The sequence below is a fragment of the Mustela putorius genome, unplaced genomic scaffold (genome assembly GCF_011764305.1).
Source record: "Mustela putorius furo isolate JIRA1106 unplaced genomic scaffold, ASM1176430v1.1 tig00000721_pilon_pilon_pilon, whole genome shotgun sequence".
Taxonomy (NCBI): domain Eukaryota; kingdom Metazoa; phylum Chordata; class Mammalia; order Carnivora; family Mustelidae; genus Mustela; species Mustela putorius.
In genome coordinates, this window is record NW_025421456.1 from 1,665,146 (window position 1) to 1,683,739 (window position 18,594).

Consider the following 18,594-nt stretch of genomic DNA (forward strand, 5'->3'; position numbering starts at 1 on the left):
CAAATTTGCCAAGGTAAATTTACCAAATACTTAAAAAAATAAACAAAAACCTCCATGACCTACTATAGATTCTTGCCCCCGAGAGAGCAATGAAAGAAAATATATTCAAGTAATCCACATTGTTATCCCCCCTCTTTTTCTTATCTACCCTATGTGGTTTGATCCGGTTAGGTTCTCATCCACTTATGGTGGACTCATCAACTGTGTCTGACGGCAGAAGTGCTCAGTTAGAACATTATTATTATAGGCATATTTCCTCTAAATCAAATGTCATATTACCTTTCAGAATCCTCCAGCTGATTGGTGAACATTACCAGTTTCTCTTCGTGTTTCTCATTTTTGTTTATGTGTCGTCCACATGGAATCTAAAAGAAAAAAAAAATATGAAGGACGTGAGGCTTGGATGGGTCTCCAGGGAAGGTAACCATGTCAGTGACTAGAGAAGAAAACCACCTGTTAAATACATTTTTCATCAAAAGCCATGTTTTTATTCTCATGTCTTATTTTCAGCACTGCCAGTTATGAGAAAACAGACCACAAAGTCGTCTTCTGCCTAGTTTCAACCAAAGGTAAAACACTAGGTATAAACATAAAGACTCAGTCTTTCGGTTGTAGAAGAGTCTCATGACAGGGAGAAATTGTCCAGGAACAAGTAAAAGAAAGCTGGACATTTCAACGGACGAGTCATAAACTGTTAAAATTGTCAGACTGACATGTTTGTAGTTCAATTAGCCACAGTCCAGGAATGAGTTTTCCAGAAGTCCTAATGACCCAAGGACACCAAGAACTTTCTTCTCAGAACACCATTCACTCTAGATTTTTCTCTAATGAAAGTTGATAATTATTTCTATGATTTTCGGATAATAAGGGAACTGGTGATGTGACCATTAAAAGAGAAGAAGGAAATAAAAAGAAAACTGTATGTAAGACACAGAATTTTTGAAATTTCCCATTTTTTTTCCTATTAATTGCAGTGTAAGCACCCAACTTTGTTCAAACATTATATAGACTTCATAGTACCTCGTGGGGCTTATAGTAGATTCTTGAGATTGAAGCATTTGAAGACGTGTGTGTGTGTTAAAAGCCAATTCCTGCAGGCACTTAACACATTTTAAATGCATCTGGAAACCACTAATTGCTGTGATCCCATTAGAAAATGTAGGCAGTTCAGGTCTGCAAGAAACATGAAACCAGCTTGTCTGAGTTTTATGAGTTTCTATTTAATTGTAACAATAACCAAAAGAAAAAAAAAAGGGAGGAGAGGTTGTTTGTTAAAATGATCTTAAGATTTGTTTCAGCTATTGGCAAGCTGTCTGTACATAGTGTGGGAGGGTGGCTTTTTTATTTTGTTTTGTTTTCAGCTTGTGACAGCTGTTTAAAAGTCATCTGTTACCACCATGGTAGCCAGTTAGTAGATGAAAGCAAATGCCTTTCAGGACTGTTGTAGGAATTGGACCACCAACTAGTATAGCTATCTTTTAATTATGGAGTATTGCAAAAGTGCCCAGTTTCTTTATATGGCACTCTGGAATTATTACACAGTTCTGCAAATGCATTGAAAAGGCAGGCAAATGAGGTGCTACCTGACAAACTAACTTGCAGTAAGTGCTTATGCTGTAATTTCTGAAAGACTTTTTAAAAATGTATTTAATTCATTCACATAAATTTGTAGAAAAGTTTTTAAAAATGTCTTCAATGCCTTCATTATCCTTAAAGCTACTTTTAAAATAGTGATAATATCACAAAAGATCTGAAATGACACATGGAGTCCTGGAATGTCAGAGAATCATGGAATTGAGACCTTGGAGAATACTCTGAGTGTTTTGGCACCATCATCTTACAAGAGAAAAAACCAGAAGCTAGAAGAGGACAAGTGATTTGGCTAAAAAATGGCTGATCTAGGATTAGATGTCAAGCCAATTGAACTCGTAATCCGTGGTTTTCTACTGTTTTTGTTTTTTTTTTTTTAAATATTCAAACATGATACAGACAAAATTTCAAGTTTGAAATAAGGGAAGATATTTTAATACTAAAATATTTAAAAAGTAACATACAAAAATTTTACATTATGAATGAAACTCATAAAAGTATACATCATTCTTTTTCTTTTTTTTTTTTTTTTTTTTTTCAGAGAGACAGAGTACGTGTGCTTGAGAATGGGGATAGGTAGAGAGAGAAGGAAGGAGAGAATCTTAAGCAGGCTCCACGCTCATCACAGAGCCTGAGTCAGGGCTTGATCCCAGGACCCCCCGAGATCATGACCTGAGCTGAAATCAAGAGCTGAACACTTAACTGACTGAGCCAAGTGCTTCCCAAAACTCATAAAAGTATATTTCTTAGGTAAGGACTTTGTATCAATTGAACTAAGTAAACAACCCCAAAACAGCATGTGGAGAGGGAAATTTCCAGACTTAGAATTTTACAGTTTAAGATGCACAGATAAAACCTCTGAGGCAGTGAAAACACACAAGACTGGTATCATAAGGTATTATTTTACTGAACATTGTATTTCCTTTCTAAATAGCCTTTTCATATGCTGAGATTTTATACTTGTTATTATTCTGTATAGAAGTCAAAATACCGAGTAGTGATAATCAGAAAAGCCAATAGCCAAAAGCCAATATTATAACTTCTAATATTTATCCTTTTTTATTGATAGAGATATTTTTCCAATGGAATGGCGACAAAAAAGACAATTAGTAAAGGACACTTGGCAGTTGAAAGACTTTTCTTTCAGGTGAAAACAAATAAAACAAGCCAACCCTAAGGACCCAGGGCGCTTCTTAATACCAGTGCCTCATTTGTTTTAATCACAGAGAAAATGAACAAATTCAGAAGTCTCTTAAGACTGAGCAAATATTCGTGTGCCTCTGAACTTTATCTTACTAATTACAGTTCAGGGTGACATGAAACTGTAACATAAGGAATTCTCCTCAAGTTCTCTCTTCAATAGTTCTTCACTGAGCAAAAGCACAAAATCAGTCTAAAAGGGAGGGAATGGATTTCCAAAATTTTTATTGGCTGGTGTGGAGACATGAAAATATGTAGGAACAAAGCCGCTACAACAAACTAGCAGACATTGAGTAAGAACTGCCAATTCCAGCAGTACATTGCATTTACCTTGGATTATGGTTCATTAATGTCTTATAAAATATGTAATTCAAACCTTTTATCTTGCTAACCATTTTAAGTATTTGAAACAGAATGGGACAACCAAGTTAACACAGAACATGGTGGATTTTCATTATGGCAAATTGTATTTGAATACCAAACAGTAGAAAGATAAAGGGAAGATAGTGTACTTCACCCTTCTTAATTTTAAGATTTAGGATTCAAATCTTAACCAAAAGATTTGCAATTAAAACCATAGATGTTAGAGTACCTGACTGGCTGACAGCACCCTCTAAGGTAAAAGCAAACACATTTCTGTTTCCATCATTTGGTTACTTTCTTTTTCCTCTTCTTCTCCTCCTCCCTTACTCCTCTTTTTAAGGAGGGATTTTTTTTTCCCCCCTGCTCAAGAAGCAGCTGTTGGTTTCTGTTTAACTTAACCAAAAGATGTCCTGGATTCTTGGATGGATTTCAGTAAATCAGTGAAGATCGTAAGCTGTTTGATTGTTTAAGCAGAAGTTTACACAATCCACAGTTCCAAAATAACACAACTTTAGAGGATAAACTTACTTTGGGAAGTAAACCAAGTTTTATGAGCTTTTTGCCATTTGTGGTGACAGCTTTTAATACACTTGGATTTCTAAAGTTAGATTCAAGGACTAGGATGTGAGTATTAGAGGTCATAGTCAACTCTGCAAGAATCTGTTTTATAGACCTTGAAAATGTCATGTTAAAAATTACCAAAGAATTCTTCCACCATCGTATAAGTTTTTGTGTTGGTCAAGCCTATGCTATAGCATTGGAATGTATCAAAACATATGTGGGAATCAAAGGCCTGAGAGCTCCACTTAAGAGAGAAAAACCTTGAAGCTGACAAGGAGTTTTTATCTGTATATAGTGCTCTTTCCTCTGGGACATATAATTTAGAACCTGTAATTCTCACCTAGAAAGTCTGTTTCATTCCAGTATCCACCTGTACTAAAATCGAATGTGAGCCAGATTCAATACATTAAGGATGGAATGTTCTAGGTAAGTACTAAAAACATCATGAAAATTACTATTCTTATATCTCTCTATATATGATAAAAATAAATATGTTATAAAACCACATGCCTTACACATAAAGGCATACATACTTATACTTACATATAAATGTAATTTTATTGATTTTTTTTAGAAGTGATGTTTTAGTGTCTAATACATAAAAAAGCTTTCATATCATTCACATAAGAGACCTATATATAGTGAGTTGATCAAAAAACTATTTAAGGCTGGGAATCATGAAGAATAATATATTAGTATCATATTAATTTATCCTATTTTAAAATACCCAGGTGCGCACCAATTGGCAATCTCTCTTTTCCAAGGAGGAGTCTACTGAGGGTAATCCACATGGGCTTTCTGGCCCCCAACAAATCCTCTGTGAATTCTAATTGTGATTTTTTTTTTTTTTACAAGGGAACTAGAATTTTAAGACATTTACGAAGCTATCTGAAAATAATGCTTTTAGATCTTTATAATATTTGTTCAATCTTTTATATTTGCCTCACCCACATCCAGTTTAAATTTAGCAACTCACGGTTACTGGATATTTCCAAGGTACTCAAATGAGCTTGTTTAGAAACAGTAATTCTTTTATCTTTTTTGTACTCATGTGTCATCAGCTTATATAAATTGTATCTAAAGTGTGTAATTGGAGGAAAAATAAGATTGTCATAAATACTCAGGGGAACAATAAAGGCTGACTCTTGGTGTAACGTCCCACTCAACTTTGAAACAGAAATAAGTGAATGCCCTCAGCTGTAAGCATTCAGCGTGCCTTGAGTGCCAGTCTGTGTGTTTTACAAAGAGAATGGTCAGCATGGTTAATCCATACTGAGTTGGTTACGTGGAGGATAGAAAAAGAGCAATAGTTTCAGTCAGGAGTGGGAAAACCCTGCAGGGTCAGGAAACTAACATACATTGGTGGGGCTCGGTGGTAGGACCTGTGAAGAACCAGTTAATGAATGCCCTGCCTAAAGGTTTTAAAATTCCATTTTTTCAAAAACAACAAAGTAAACAAACAAAACACAATTCTCTCTAAAAAAATTCCTCCCTATTTACTTTCCATAATTACTGAGTGTATTTTTCATAATCTTTTGTCCCTTCCAAAGCATGAGCTTATTTGATGCCAATATGCAGATAATAATGCTAACAGTTTTGAGTTCCTTGTTATATTAGTAAGAAAGAAATGTGGGGAAAAAAGCACATCACATTAGACACTTTTTTCCTCTTGTCCCAATTCCTAAATTACCTAGATATAAAATCTTAAGGATAACGATTATTTTCTCTAGGTTTCAGTCCTCTTCTGCAGGACCAAGGCCCGATGGGATTATATCTAATATTCCTTGAATTCTGAAATTGTATGACTATCACTGGCAAATAGTTACTGTCACCATGGGATGGTGAACATGATCACTACTGGATTAACGCTTAGAGCAGAAGTGCAGCATGGGTGCTATTGCCTCCATGTGTGGCTCTCCTTCAAGTAGTGAACTGGGGAGCTAAAGGGCCAAAGAAAGTTTTCTTTATGCTTAATGTTCTATTATATTGACTAGTAAGAAATAACTTCAAGCATATAGGTTTTTTTCCAAAGCTTGCAAGCCATTGGTAATGTGTTCCTTCTTACCTGGCCACTGGAATAGCCTCCTAACTGCTGTGCCTCCTTCTCTTGGTTCCCTTCTATCTGCTCTTTACAGTGTAAGCATAGGTTATTTGTTTGTTTGTCTGTTTTTGAAAACATATTTCTGACCTTGTCATCTCCCCTTTCTCCACCCCCACAATAAAAGCACCTTAATGGTTTCTCATGATAATGACCAAAGTCCTGGTAATAGCTAAGGAGCTCTGCATGTCTTAGATGGGTTACATACTGGATGTAGGAGATGATGGTTGTTGATTGTGTGGAAACACTTCTGGTATTGCAAGATGCTTAACATCATGGTCCCCCAATTATTATGATAACCAAAAATGCTCCCTTCCCCCGCATTGACCCAGAAGCATTTTTCAGCCTCTTCTCTATCACCCACAAGAAAATTTTGTCAGTTTCTTAAGGTGCCATGTTCCCTTTTGCTGTAAACTTTGAAGCAGTTGTTCTTTCTTAGATTGTTCTTCTCTTTAAAGTAAATCTTTCCTGACTTCCCATATTATACAAATTCCTTTAATATATATACTCTTAGAACTATATGAACCTTCCTCATGTAGCAATTATAGTCGTAATTTCCCTATTTTGATGTGTGAGTGATTACTTACTAAAGACCATTCTTCTCCACTAGACTGTAAATTCTGTGATTTTATGCCTGTTCTGTTCACAACGGAATCTCCAGTACCAAGTACACTGCCTGTAATATATGTGCTAAATGTTCCACAAACATTCAGTTAATGAATTGAAGAATATGAATTATGCCAGCAGTTAGTAGTACATGGAACTGTAACATTTTTTAAAAAGATTTATTTGTTTTAGAAAGAGAGAGAGAGAGGAGGGAGGAGGGGCAGAGGGAAAGAAAAAATCCCAAGCGGTCTCCACACTCAGTGAGGACAGAGCCCAGTTTGGGCCTTGATCTCACAACCCTGAATCATGACCTGAGCCTAAAACAAGAGTCAGACGCTTAACCAACTGAGCTAACCAGGCGCCCCAAGAACTGTAAAATTTTTCTTGAATATAGTTTCCTAATTATACCTCAGCTTTGTCTAAATTATTGTTTATACCAGTTTCTATGTTCAAGAAACTTTAGCCCCACAGATCCCTATCAAAGTCATCATATCCCCAAAAAATTTTAAAAAGGAAAAAAAAAAAGAAGGAATTCACTTAGCCTAGAAACAGAAACTTATAAAAACATTCAGGTGATTATAAAACCAACCTAAATTTATAAGCAAAAAGCTAGGATTCAATTAAAATACTTCAGATAATTTCTATTCAAAACTAGGCAAATACTCAAGGTTGGATTTTTTTAAAAGATTTTATTTATTTGACAGACAGAGGTCACAAGTAGGTAGAGAGGCAGGCAGAGAGAGGGGGAAGCAGGATCCCGCTGAACAGAAAGCCCGATGCGGGGCTCGATCCCAGGACCCTGAGATCATGACCTGAGCCGAAGGCAGAGACTTTAACCCACTGAGCCACCCAGGCACCCCAATACTCAAGGTTTTTAAGAACCTATGATAATGTCATAAAAATAAGCATATGTTCTAGGTTTTCATTCATTTATATCTTCTAGCAAGTAAGATTCCTATATCTAACAGATACTTAAGGCCCTTTGAGTGCAGTGTGGAAGAAATTGGGAGGAGAGGAAATACATACCAGTCTCATTTACAGCAATGGCTTGAAGGAAATTAAGAATAAGAAAGATTTTTGGCTACACATAGTTTGGCTAAACCAAAAGAAAGAAATACCCAAAAGAACTGCCGTTTTTTTTTTTTTTTTTTTCCATTTCATGTTTCTGAGAAAGGTGTCAAATCAGGGGACTTTTATCATCTATTTCCTTCTAAGAAGTCTTTTTGTTTTATAGCAATAAAGTGAAATTCTTTGCCATCACAGATTCTCTATTACTCAATCCTATCAGGCCACCTGCACTACTTCTATATGGAAGACTGACACCTGGAAACTGACACTGGAGAAGTTCCTGAACCAGGAGTCAGGAGACCAAGATTCTGTCACTAGGGCTGTCACTAAACATGCTTGTTCCTGAATAAGGTATTTATCACCATTTCTGAAGTGAGCCAAGATTGGACATTATAATGGCTAAGAGCCCTTCCATTACACAGGCGCTATGGAATTGGTCATCCTAGGGTTATATACATTGCAATATCACTCATGCTGTATGCATCTGAGAGATTCACCAAAATACAACCAAAGGCCAATTCTTACCCTATAGAGAGGATTTTGTTTTCCATATAACAGTCCCTCATTCTGCAGCAAGATAAGCATATGTTTACTCTGGGTCTTTATCCAGCTTAGCTTTGGGAACTATTCTTGGAATGTGGATTTTTTTTTTTTTAAGATTTTATTTATTTATTTGATAGAAGGAGACACAGCTAGAGAGGGAACACAAGCAGGGGGAGTGGGAAAGAAAGAAGCAGGCTTCCTGCTGAGCAGGGAGCCTGATGTGGGGCTCAATCCCAGAACCCTGGGATCATGACCTGAGCTGCAGGCAGATACTTAACGACTGAGCCACCCAGGCATGTGAATTTCTACTGAAGAACTTCACTGAATTCCCAAATGATGAATTCACCTTTCTTTCTTTCTTTCTTTCTTTCTTTCTTTCTTTCTTTCTTTTTTTTTTTTTAAAGATTTTATTTATTTATTTATTTGTCAGAGAGGAAGAGAGAGAGAGACAGCACACAAGCAGGCAGAGAGGCAGGCAGAGGCGGAGAGAGAAGCAGCTCCCTGCTGAGCAAGAAGCCCGACGCAGGGCTCCATCCCAGGACCCTGGGATCATGATCTGAGCCGAAGCCAGCGGCTTAACCCACTGAGCCACCCGGGCGTCCCTGAATTCACCTTTCTTAACATGTATATCGTAGAAAGGATTGGATTTAGTGTCAAACAAGCTTTGGGACTTCTGGCAAATTATTTAAGCTCTGAGCCCCAATATACCCTCATCTGTGAAGTAGGATAATACTTCCTATCTTCAAAGGGAAGAACATAAGGATTAAATAAGAGATTGGAATTGAAAGCATTTCTAATTCATTGGCACAATGAATTAGATGTTAATTACATTAAATTAACATTTAATTGTTAGATGTTAATTAAATTAACATTGTTAATGTAATTGTTAGATGTTAGATAGATTGATAGATGTTAGATAGATGTTAGATAGATAACAATTAGATAGATAATCTAATTGTTAGATGTTAATTACATTAAATTAACATTTAATGTGATTAGTGTAATTAATTTAATTACATTAAATGTAATTAGTGCTTTCTAATTATAAGCACATTTGCCTAGAGTTGCCTATTCGGTTCTATAGTAATGATCAGATGCACTATTTAGTATACCCTAAATAAAAATGGCGGAATTTAAATCTTGTTTAATGTCTAAAACTCGTTGTAGGCCTACAGAGAAAGTGATTTTTATGGAACATGAATGCTAGTATGTATGTTATTATTTGTGGATGTTGATTGTTCTGCTGATAATCATGAAAATGTGAGAATAAGGATGTGTTGTTTGCTTTAAGAAAAATATGCTTTAAGTGAATGTATTCTGACCGACATCAAATTTTTAAACAATAGAAGCCATATAAGAGACTCTATTTCAAAATATTGTTATTATTAAAAGCAAGCAATTGTAAGATAAAAGGGATTAAGAGTACACTTACAGCGATGAGCACTGAGTTATGTATAGAAATGTTGAATCATTATATTGTACATCTGAATCTATATAACACTGTTAATTTCACTTCAGTTAAAAATATATTAAAAAATCAAATGATTGCAGTAAGTCTAAATATCAGTGACCACAAAGAAATAACCTTGGAATTTTAACAGGTGATTATCTCCAGATTAACAAACATACTTAAATAAGTACACTGTCTCAAGATGACCTTAGCAAAAATAAGTGAAAGACTTTAATTACAATAAGAATTAATTAATAATTGTTGAGCTCAGCTCTGGGATTTTAGTAAAGGAATTCTGTTGGTAATCCAAAGTTGAGATGACTTAATCCCTGAACCCTGGAGTTAAGCTACAGAATGCGTGCTTAGGTTTTTACCTGTGGAATTTAAGATCCTCTCACACTAATTATATAGTCTTCACCTTATTCTTATCTTACTGTTAATGTTTATGTTTTTTGATATTTCTTTCTTATTTTTTTTAAGATTTTATTTATTTATTTATTTGAGAGAGAGAGAGAGAGAGAGAGGAGAGAGGTCAGCGGGAGGAGAAGACTCCCTGTCAAGCAGAGAACCCTATGTGGGACTCAATCCTGACCCAAGCCGAAGGCAGTCACTCAACCAACTGAACCACCTAGGTGCCCTCTTTCTTGTTTTTAGACGAGCAGCAAGACAATCTCTAATGAGAAAGTCATCTTATTTTTTTGACACATATTTAGGTAGGATGAAATCTGTCTACATTAAACACCTTAAAGTTGAAGTTCTTTCTGCTCATTTTTTCAATGATAATTCAAATGTAACAGTTTTCATACTGTGCCAGTATTTTATGTTCCTCTCTAAAAGAAAAATTCAAAAGGGAAGCACACGCATTTTTCTTTTGTTTAGGTGGAACACCTTTCTTTTTGGCTTAATTCAGTATCCCCAGCTGTTTTGCCTTTTGTAATTCAAAAAATGTAAGTTATCTTCCCAGAAAACTTTTGAATGCCTTCTTCTAGGAAAGAATTTGTGAAAATTGATGATACATTCTCTAAAGTTGAAGGAGAAAAAGCAAATATGGCGATCTATTAAAGTAGATCTATTAAAGTGATATAACCTGTAAGCATACAATCTATTTTAGAGTCATCAAAACATAACATGTTCTGTTTATCAATATTCATTCACATCAAAAGGAAACATTTCACCATATTTGTAATTTAAGATATAATTTAAAACTGTTAAAGGGATAATTTGCCTTCAAAAGTATTTTATGAATTATGCTGCCTAATATGTTTCTTCTCACAGAATTTATACAAAAGCATAGAATAATTAACTTTGATTACTTACCATGATGATCTATTAACTGTGTACCAACTGCCCCACTGTGACTATTTCTCGGCCATCCAAGTTTTCTACTTTCTTAGATCAATCCAAGGATCCATTTGTTGAAACTGTGCTTTGTGGCCACTAGAATAATTTTCATCCATATGTTGTTTTAATTTTAAAACCGTGACGATATTGAATCTTGGCTGTGTTTTCAAATAAAAGGAGTTTTTTACTAGCGCTCTGGGCAATTTCAGTAGAAAGTCATTTTAAATTTTTGCATCTTTCTTGAGACTTGAGGACATATGTGTATAAAGTACGTTTCTTTTACTCCAAGTCTTTCATCCTTCATGAAAACAATATTTGAAAAGTCAAAACACTCCCAACTCCAAATACATGGGAGAACAACTGTGACTCACAGGTTTTCCTCTGAGGGATCCTCATGATCTAATCTGAATGAGGACACTAGGTTTAAAAACTGATAGTTTTTAAAGTGTTAAAAAATAGAGCATAAAAGAGCACTTTTTGAAAGTTAATTAAAACGAGGTCTAAGGTTTTATCCTCAGCAGGAATATTCGGCTGACAGAGAACTTAGTAAGCATCTTTGCTTTCCTCCCGACCCTGACCCCCACTGACCTAATAAAGAGGCCTAACCCCAGTAGAGTCTGACGGTCCAGGGCCAGGGACCTTGACTGACTAGGCATAGGGATGCCTATCTCTCTTATGTAGTTCCTGTATTATTCCTTCAGTGCCTATGTGCTTCACATTCCGTTAACAGGAGGGACTGAGCTTAATATTAAATTTCCCATGTTCAAAAAACTATGATTTCTTCCTCATTCACGTGTCATCTACCACATTTAAATTGGAAAATGGTACAGTGGCCACGAATTTCATTGGAAAAGGGGTACTGGAAGCCGATAATATACTAATTAAAATGAAGACAGTGGAGAGAGAGAGAGGAGAAGCAAGCGGAGAGGATGACGGAGAGACAGAGAGAGAAAGAGAGACAGAGAATGAAGAGGAAATGGGAAATGAGAAGATATGTTTCCTGGTCTTTAAAAATATATTACAATTCTGATTTTTAAAAATTGCCTCAAAAAAGTGAGGGGAGCATATCTGAAAATAGTGAGTTCACATCAACCCATCCTACAAATACTTGCTTCTCACACGTATTGTTAAGGTCCTGTGCAAGCCCTATGCTACGAGGGATAGGCTTGTGGACGCTGTACTGTTTAAAAGAGAGCTTTTGGAGTTTCTGCAACAGGGCATGACCTGTGATTCCTAAGAATGAAGTCCCTTAGCATTTCATAGCAAGAAATGTCGTGGTCAAGCCAGAAGTTTAATGCTGCTTGGTTAATGAAACATGGTCCCTATGATCATAGGCATTCAGTCTACCTTTGTTTGCCCCTGACTTTTAAAATGAACTTCCCTTGGATGTCAGTTTGATTGCTTACACCTGAAGTATGCCCAAGGAGGTTTATTTTTCTATTTCCTTGGCAACATTTGACTATTTGAATAGAACAGACCAGTGACTTTATATTTAGAAGTACACATTTTGAGAGCTTTATTATGCCATCCATCAACATGATTACATTGTACCATGAAGATTACAGTGACACACGCCGCCTGACTCCCTACACTGATTATTCCTCAGTCAAGATTGTTAGCCCCTATAATAGACAAAAAGGACAAGGCATAGTTAAATTATTCATATAAGTACTTAAATTTAGTTACTCGCTACAGAATTGCTAGAAATAATAAAGGATATAGGATAACATTCATAGAGTTCAATGTGTCATTTCAAAAGCTTGGTTCTGTGATGTGGACAAAGAGGCTAACTGGTAAAAGCTATGAAGATTTTAAAGGAGAACATCTGACATTATTACATTTCAGAAGTTCCACCTAACTTTCCACCTGGAATACACGAAACCATATCTTAACTGCCATTGCAAAACTTATCATCAATCACACATGCCATTTTAATATGAAAACTTTAAGCATTTAAAAAAGAAATGAAGATACAGCAAACCCTGGTAAGCAAGCGAAATGAAAGTAAAGGCACACCGCGTTATGTTACTCACCATGGTCTCTACTGAAAGTCCCTCTCAGATCTAGGTAAGCATACTACAAGGTCTAACAGAGATGTGGCGAGGTTGTCGTTATGACTCTTTGAATCAAACAGTAACTGAGTGGTTTAAGTAGAAACATATATTTTGAAAGGTTAATCCACCCATACATAGGGAAACCCCTTTTTTTAAGAAAGTCACTCTGCTGCCAGGACGCTATTAATATTCACCCCTCAGATACAAATACAACTGCCAGATAAAAGATTCATAACCTATGTGAAAATACCACAGAGGATTCCCTCTTAGTCTACATGTTGTAATGGAAACACAAGAAAACAATACACCTCTTCAAGCAATTGGGGGTACTACAGGAAATCAACCTGCCCACTTAATGGAAAAGTTATCTCAGCTTAATAGGACCACAACACATAAACATAAATGTAGAATTAGTATAATTTACTGTAAGGACCACGTAGGTCACACACTCATTTCTAGGAATGTTCCTCTGTTTCATCTTCCTATTTCTTTCCCTGAGAGAGCTAGCACCCAGGTTAACATTTAAATACTCATCCTTCAAAGAAATTAAGAAATAAGCCCAGTACCTTAAAAAGAAAAAAAAAAAAAAGAAGTTGCTGAGTGTTTTTTTTATTTTTTGTTTTTTGTTTTTTTCTTAACTTAGAGGGGAAATTATATTTATAGTCCCTATCTTGTTTCACTGGCACAAAAGAATAGGAATTATGTATATTTTTCTCACCATACGAGAAAATAGTCTATGTAATTATCAGCAGTGGCAAACATCTCCAAAATGATAAAGAAATTTGTGCCAGTCCAGGAATGAAATCATGGCTGATGAAGCACCCAGTAGTAATCACTAATGGTTATTTGTACCATTTGTTTATGTCAAAGCATTCATTCTTCAGGTAGTCATGGCAAGCTTGAGTAAACAGCAAATAGCAAGTTAGCGATATGCTGGAGAGGCCGGAGTGGGTCAGAGTTTGCCTGGGTGACTGATTCTAGCTCTCCTCACAAGGCATTGCACCACAGGAAAACAGACTCCACAACGTGAGTTAAGGAGGATCCCACCTCTGTGATTCCACTTCTGACACAAAGACTTTGTGAAGTCAGTGATTTACACTGGGAACTTCAACATTATCTTTTTTATGACAAAATGTTAGTATCAATCCTGGGTGGTGAAGTCATGAACATTCATTATATTTTTCTTTATGCCCTTCTGTACTCTGAGAAACAAACTGGGTGTTTTGGAGGGGATGGGGGAGGGGGATTGGATTGGGTGGGGCTGGTGGTGGGTATTAAGGAGAGCACGTATTGCATGGAGCACTGGGTGTTATATGTAAACAATGAATCTTGGAGCACTGAAAAAGAGAAAATTAAATTAAAAATTTTTTTTTCAAAAGAAAAAATATTCCATAATGCCATGTAAATTGCATAGACCCTTAACCTAAAAAAATAAAAAAAAATAAAAATATAAACAAAACTAGGAAGCAAACAACCTGTCCTTAATCTGAGTTATTAAACACTTAATATGAAAATACCACTGTTGCAAGGTCTCCTAAAGTCTTTTGAACATTTCTTTTAACAAGTATTTTTAAATAACACAAAATGACACTTACCCTCTTAGTTTCTTTCCATGTGAGAAAAATAATTACTTAATGTTTCACAAGACTATGCCATTTTAATGTGATATCAAAAGAGCAAGAAGACATATTAACAAACAGCAATAAGGTGATAAAGTCATACTTACAGGCTAGAATCTCTACATCTACTTAAGCTCTTCCATTGCTGTAACTTCTTTTACAATTACAGAGTGCTACACAAATGCACAATGTAATTGCTATCATTAAAGTTTTCCAGTGTTCCCAAAGTGTGTCCAATCTTGTCTCAAGCCAGGCATCTCTTCATTTGACAACCACGTAAATTAAAGAATGTAGAGAAAGCATAGAAGTTTGTTTCAGAGTCTACCGAGGGTTATGCAGGAAGGTTATTTCCATTAAAAACTATGAGGTGGACAGTGGGGATGATGATGCTAGTGAATGGAAAATGAAATAAGATATGATTTTTATTTACTTCATGAAATGCTAGAGAAGACCGAGTCCATAAACACAAAGGCAGATCTTGTTACCTCCACTTTCCACCACCCAAATGGTGAAAGGGAAGCCATACTCTATCGAACACTACCATGAAACAAAGATGTGGCTGGTCCATAAGGCACTGCATTGCTTCTCATGTATATTTAAGCCACTCAGTATCAACTGGAAGGAAAAATTGCTATTTGCTGACCAAACTATTTTTACTATTCACAAGAGAGCATTTTGTTCAGTGCTTTACCTTTAAGAAAAAAACAAGGAAATGAGTTGAAAAATATGTTCATAAAACTTGAAGACTAGTGTCTAAAGTGATTGATCTAAAGTTAATTTCACATGGCTTGCAGGTACCAGTGTCTTAGGGAAAGGAGGAAAGAAGGAGGAAATGAGACTAGAGAAGGAAGACAAGGTCCTTGTGAGTTGAGTTTGGAAAAAAAAGTCACACACAATGTTTCTTCTTTTATCCAGAGGTAATATCAAGTGTATTTAAGAATCTAAGAGATGGAGGTTTCCAAGCTTTGGGCTTGGGAAAGGGCAAATCCAGTCTGCTTGGAAGGATGAGACAAATGTGTCTCCTAGTAAGAAGGCTACCTGGACCTCAGGTGCACCTTGTGGGCCAGCCACAAGTGTCCTGGGGAAGCCCAGCAAAGTGCTTCCACGAGCTTGTTTTCTGGCCCCATGCCAGGCCTGCCTCCTCTCCCTCTCTGCCACCAACTCCGTTTCCCAACATCCCAGATTCTACATCATGGGTGTCTTCACTGAATGAAGACCATAATGCAAATACTACAGTTGAGGAACTTACTTTCAAAGCTTCTAAGAAATATGATAAAGCCAGTCTGACAATGTTAGTCTCATGAAAGTAGAGTTTCTTTGGGAGTTCTTCACACTAGATTCTGTCTCTTCAGTGAGAGCGTTCTTGGGATTAGGGACATTTGATGGCCGTTTAGAGCCCTTCAATGGGGAGGCCCCAGCCTCTTGCCACACTTTGGTCCTTACTGTTTCCATGAGAGAGTCAAAGAGTGTATTTTTATTATAACTGAAGGACATCACCTGTAATACTACTTGAAGGACAGAGATGGTTGTGCCAAGAGCTTCAGCTGACTGGATATCAAACTAGAAGGGGAATATGGCTTGTGCTTTACTGTCTCCTATCCTGGTTTGTTGGCAATAAAGCTTAGTGTTTAATTTGGGCCTTCTACTTCATAAAAAAAAGTAGTGTTGTTTTTTTTCCCTCCTGGATTCAAATTATCATAACAACCAGGAGTATAGCTGACTTTGCTATTTGATGAAATCTCATCTGGATGAAAACTGACATAGAGAACAGACAATTTGTCATCATTTTGCAAAACTGAATATCCGTTCATAAAATTCTGGAAACATTTATACTCCTGATATAATGGTTAAATTTGAATTTTTTCTCCATTTTTTTTTCAATAGAACTGCTGTTTTAAGAACTTAGGTAATTCTATACATTTTTCCTGAGTTCTCTGTCATTACTGTGTGTATGTGTGTGTATACTTTTAAAAAATTCCGGTTATGGATAACAAGGGGCTAAACAACAAATGATTTAGATCCATTAAATTATCATAGTTCTGCTTTTTCCTAAGGACTGGAACAACCCATCCTCTGAAAAATTCTGCCAAAAAGAGGATATATCAGGCAAACAATTGGCGGGGGGTGGGGGGAGGGGGCATAAATCTCCTTTTTAAAGAGGATGAAAGGATGGATGAGAATTACGGATGTAGATAAATCGGAAATGCAGCTGTTTGGGACCAAAGTCCAGTTATCACTATACACCAGGCCCAAAGACATGGTGATCTTTAAAAGACAACCCCAGGTGTTGACAAGTGGAGACGCCCCAGGAGAACTCTGACACACAACTCCTTTGACTTTTACCTGCACCACAACGGCATTCCTTCCTGTTTTCAATACACATGAATCTATTTTCTCATCCAAATTCAGGAACCATAACTGTTTTCAACATTAAATTTGCTTTTGATCATTTCTATCTTGTAGGAATTACCACCCAGAGAGCATTAACTTAGAAGGCAGGCATTCTGGATCAAATTCTACAGGATTAACATTGAATAATTTACACATTCCCTATCTGTGTGAACATGGAGTTTGGGTACTGGAAGCCCTACATATCTGATCTGAAGGGAATTTTTCTTCTAGAAGGTTCTAATTCTAGAAGTTTTTAATTGAAAATCTAAAATGGAGAAATAACTTTTGATCCTAAGCTGTGATTTCTACCTTCTGTAACCCTCCTTTACAGCCAAATGTCTTACACTCTTCAGATCTAAACTGCATATCGGCACATTGTGAGGTTTGTGCACCCAGGAATAGACAGGAACTTTAAAACTGTAAAAACAGTTACTAAAATGATGAGTTTTATGGTTTTTTAAGGAAAAGTCATTTACTATTCTGACGTTTGGGAGGGATCCTCACTGTTTTATCCCAGAGGACTCAGAAGATTACATAGCAAATGTAATCTTCACCTCTAGCACTCTGAAACTCAAAATAATTTTAAAATTTGTATTGGAAATAATTTTATACACCAAGGAAAAAAATGCTGAGATCTGCCCACAGAAGTTTAATTTAAACCAATTCATTATTCTCCAGGGGCTCTCTTTCTAATAGCATTACTACAGATCAGATTCATTTAACCCCCAAAGGCTTCTATTCCTTTACCTAAAAATGAGATTTGGACAAGATGATGCCTAAAAATCCCATCCTGGGCTAAAGAGTCTATAATTTGGTGTCATCTCAAATAGCAAACAGCACATTTCCATTTTGATTGGTTTTATGGTTTTTAATGTCCCTTGAGGAGAAAAAATATCAAAAATACAATCCTTGCATTGTCTACAAGTGTGTCTATCCTGAGTAAGTTCTACTCATGGAAGTGTATTAATTCATTCAACTCTTAAACCAAAGCATTCATGACCTAGAGGAGATGGACTCTCAGCACAACTTAAAAGTATATACTCGAATGCCCAATTTACTCCCAAGAACTAAGTAAGCGTTAGGAAAAGCTGATCTCACCATGTTCTTCACTGCTCTGTAAAAATGCTTGGCAGTAAGAGGAAGTACTTTATTCTCAAGAAAATTTTGTCTATTTTACAAAAAAATGTTAGGACTCCAGAAAGTCAAGCATATCCAAGGACTAAAAGTAATAATTGCTTTTCCTTTAATTTTTTAATTACAAATGTCAAACATGGAATTATGGCAAGTTTAAGGGTATAAAACTATATCACATGGAAAGAGAAAAAAATGGAGGAAATAATTCCCGATATTAGACTGTGATTTCCTAAGAAAACACCATTTTCAGGTAATTTGCTGCATATCCCTCCCATTTTTTTCTTTTCTATACACATCATAATTGGTATCATTATTAGGTGTAATATTTTGTTACTGAATGAGGATAACAAGTATTACTGTTGGCAATAATATTTCTGATTAGGTAATGCTAAGAACACTTCTTATCATTTAATAAATTATAGTCTCTCCTTTATCTACTAAAATGGAGGGAAAAATAAAAAATAATGTCATAAATTCAAGAGGTTTTCATGGTCATTCTCTCTAGTTTCTAAAATTGTGAATAAATGATTCGTGTAATATAAAGAATAAACACATATGGACAAAGCCTATTGCTGA

The 18,594-nt window shown here is 36.0% G+C and overlaps 1 protein-coding gene across 1 annotated transcript in view; it reads right to left on the bottom strand.

Moving 5' to 3' along the window:
- The window catches only part of TNIP3 (TNFAIP3 interacting protein 3), a 99,326-nt gene extending 86,384 nt beyond the window's left edge, over positions 1-12,942 (bottom strand). Inside the window, exons 1-2 of the mRNA XM_045083592.1 lie at positions 12,854-12,942; positions 280-365 (exon numbers count right to left, since the gene is read on the bottom strand). Of these exons, the coding sequence (XP_044939527.1) occupies positions 280-365; positions 12,854-12,856 (89 nt within the window). The 5' untranslated portion in view covers positions 12,857-12,942. The remainder of the gene's footprint in view (positions 1-279; positions 366-12,853) is intronic.
- Between the last annotated feature and the right edge of the window lie 5,652 nt (positions 12,943-18,594).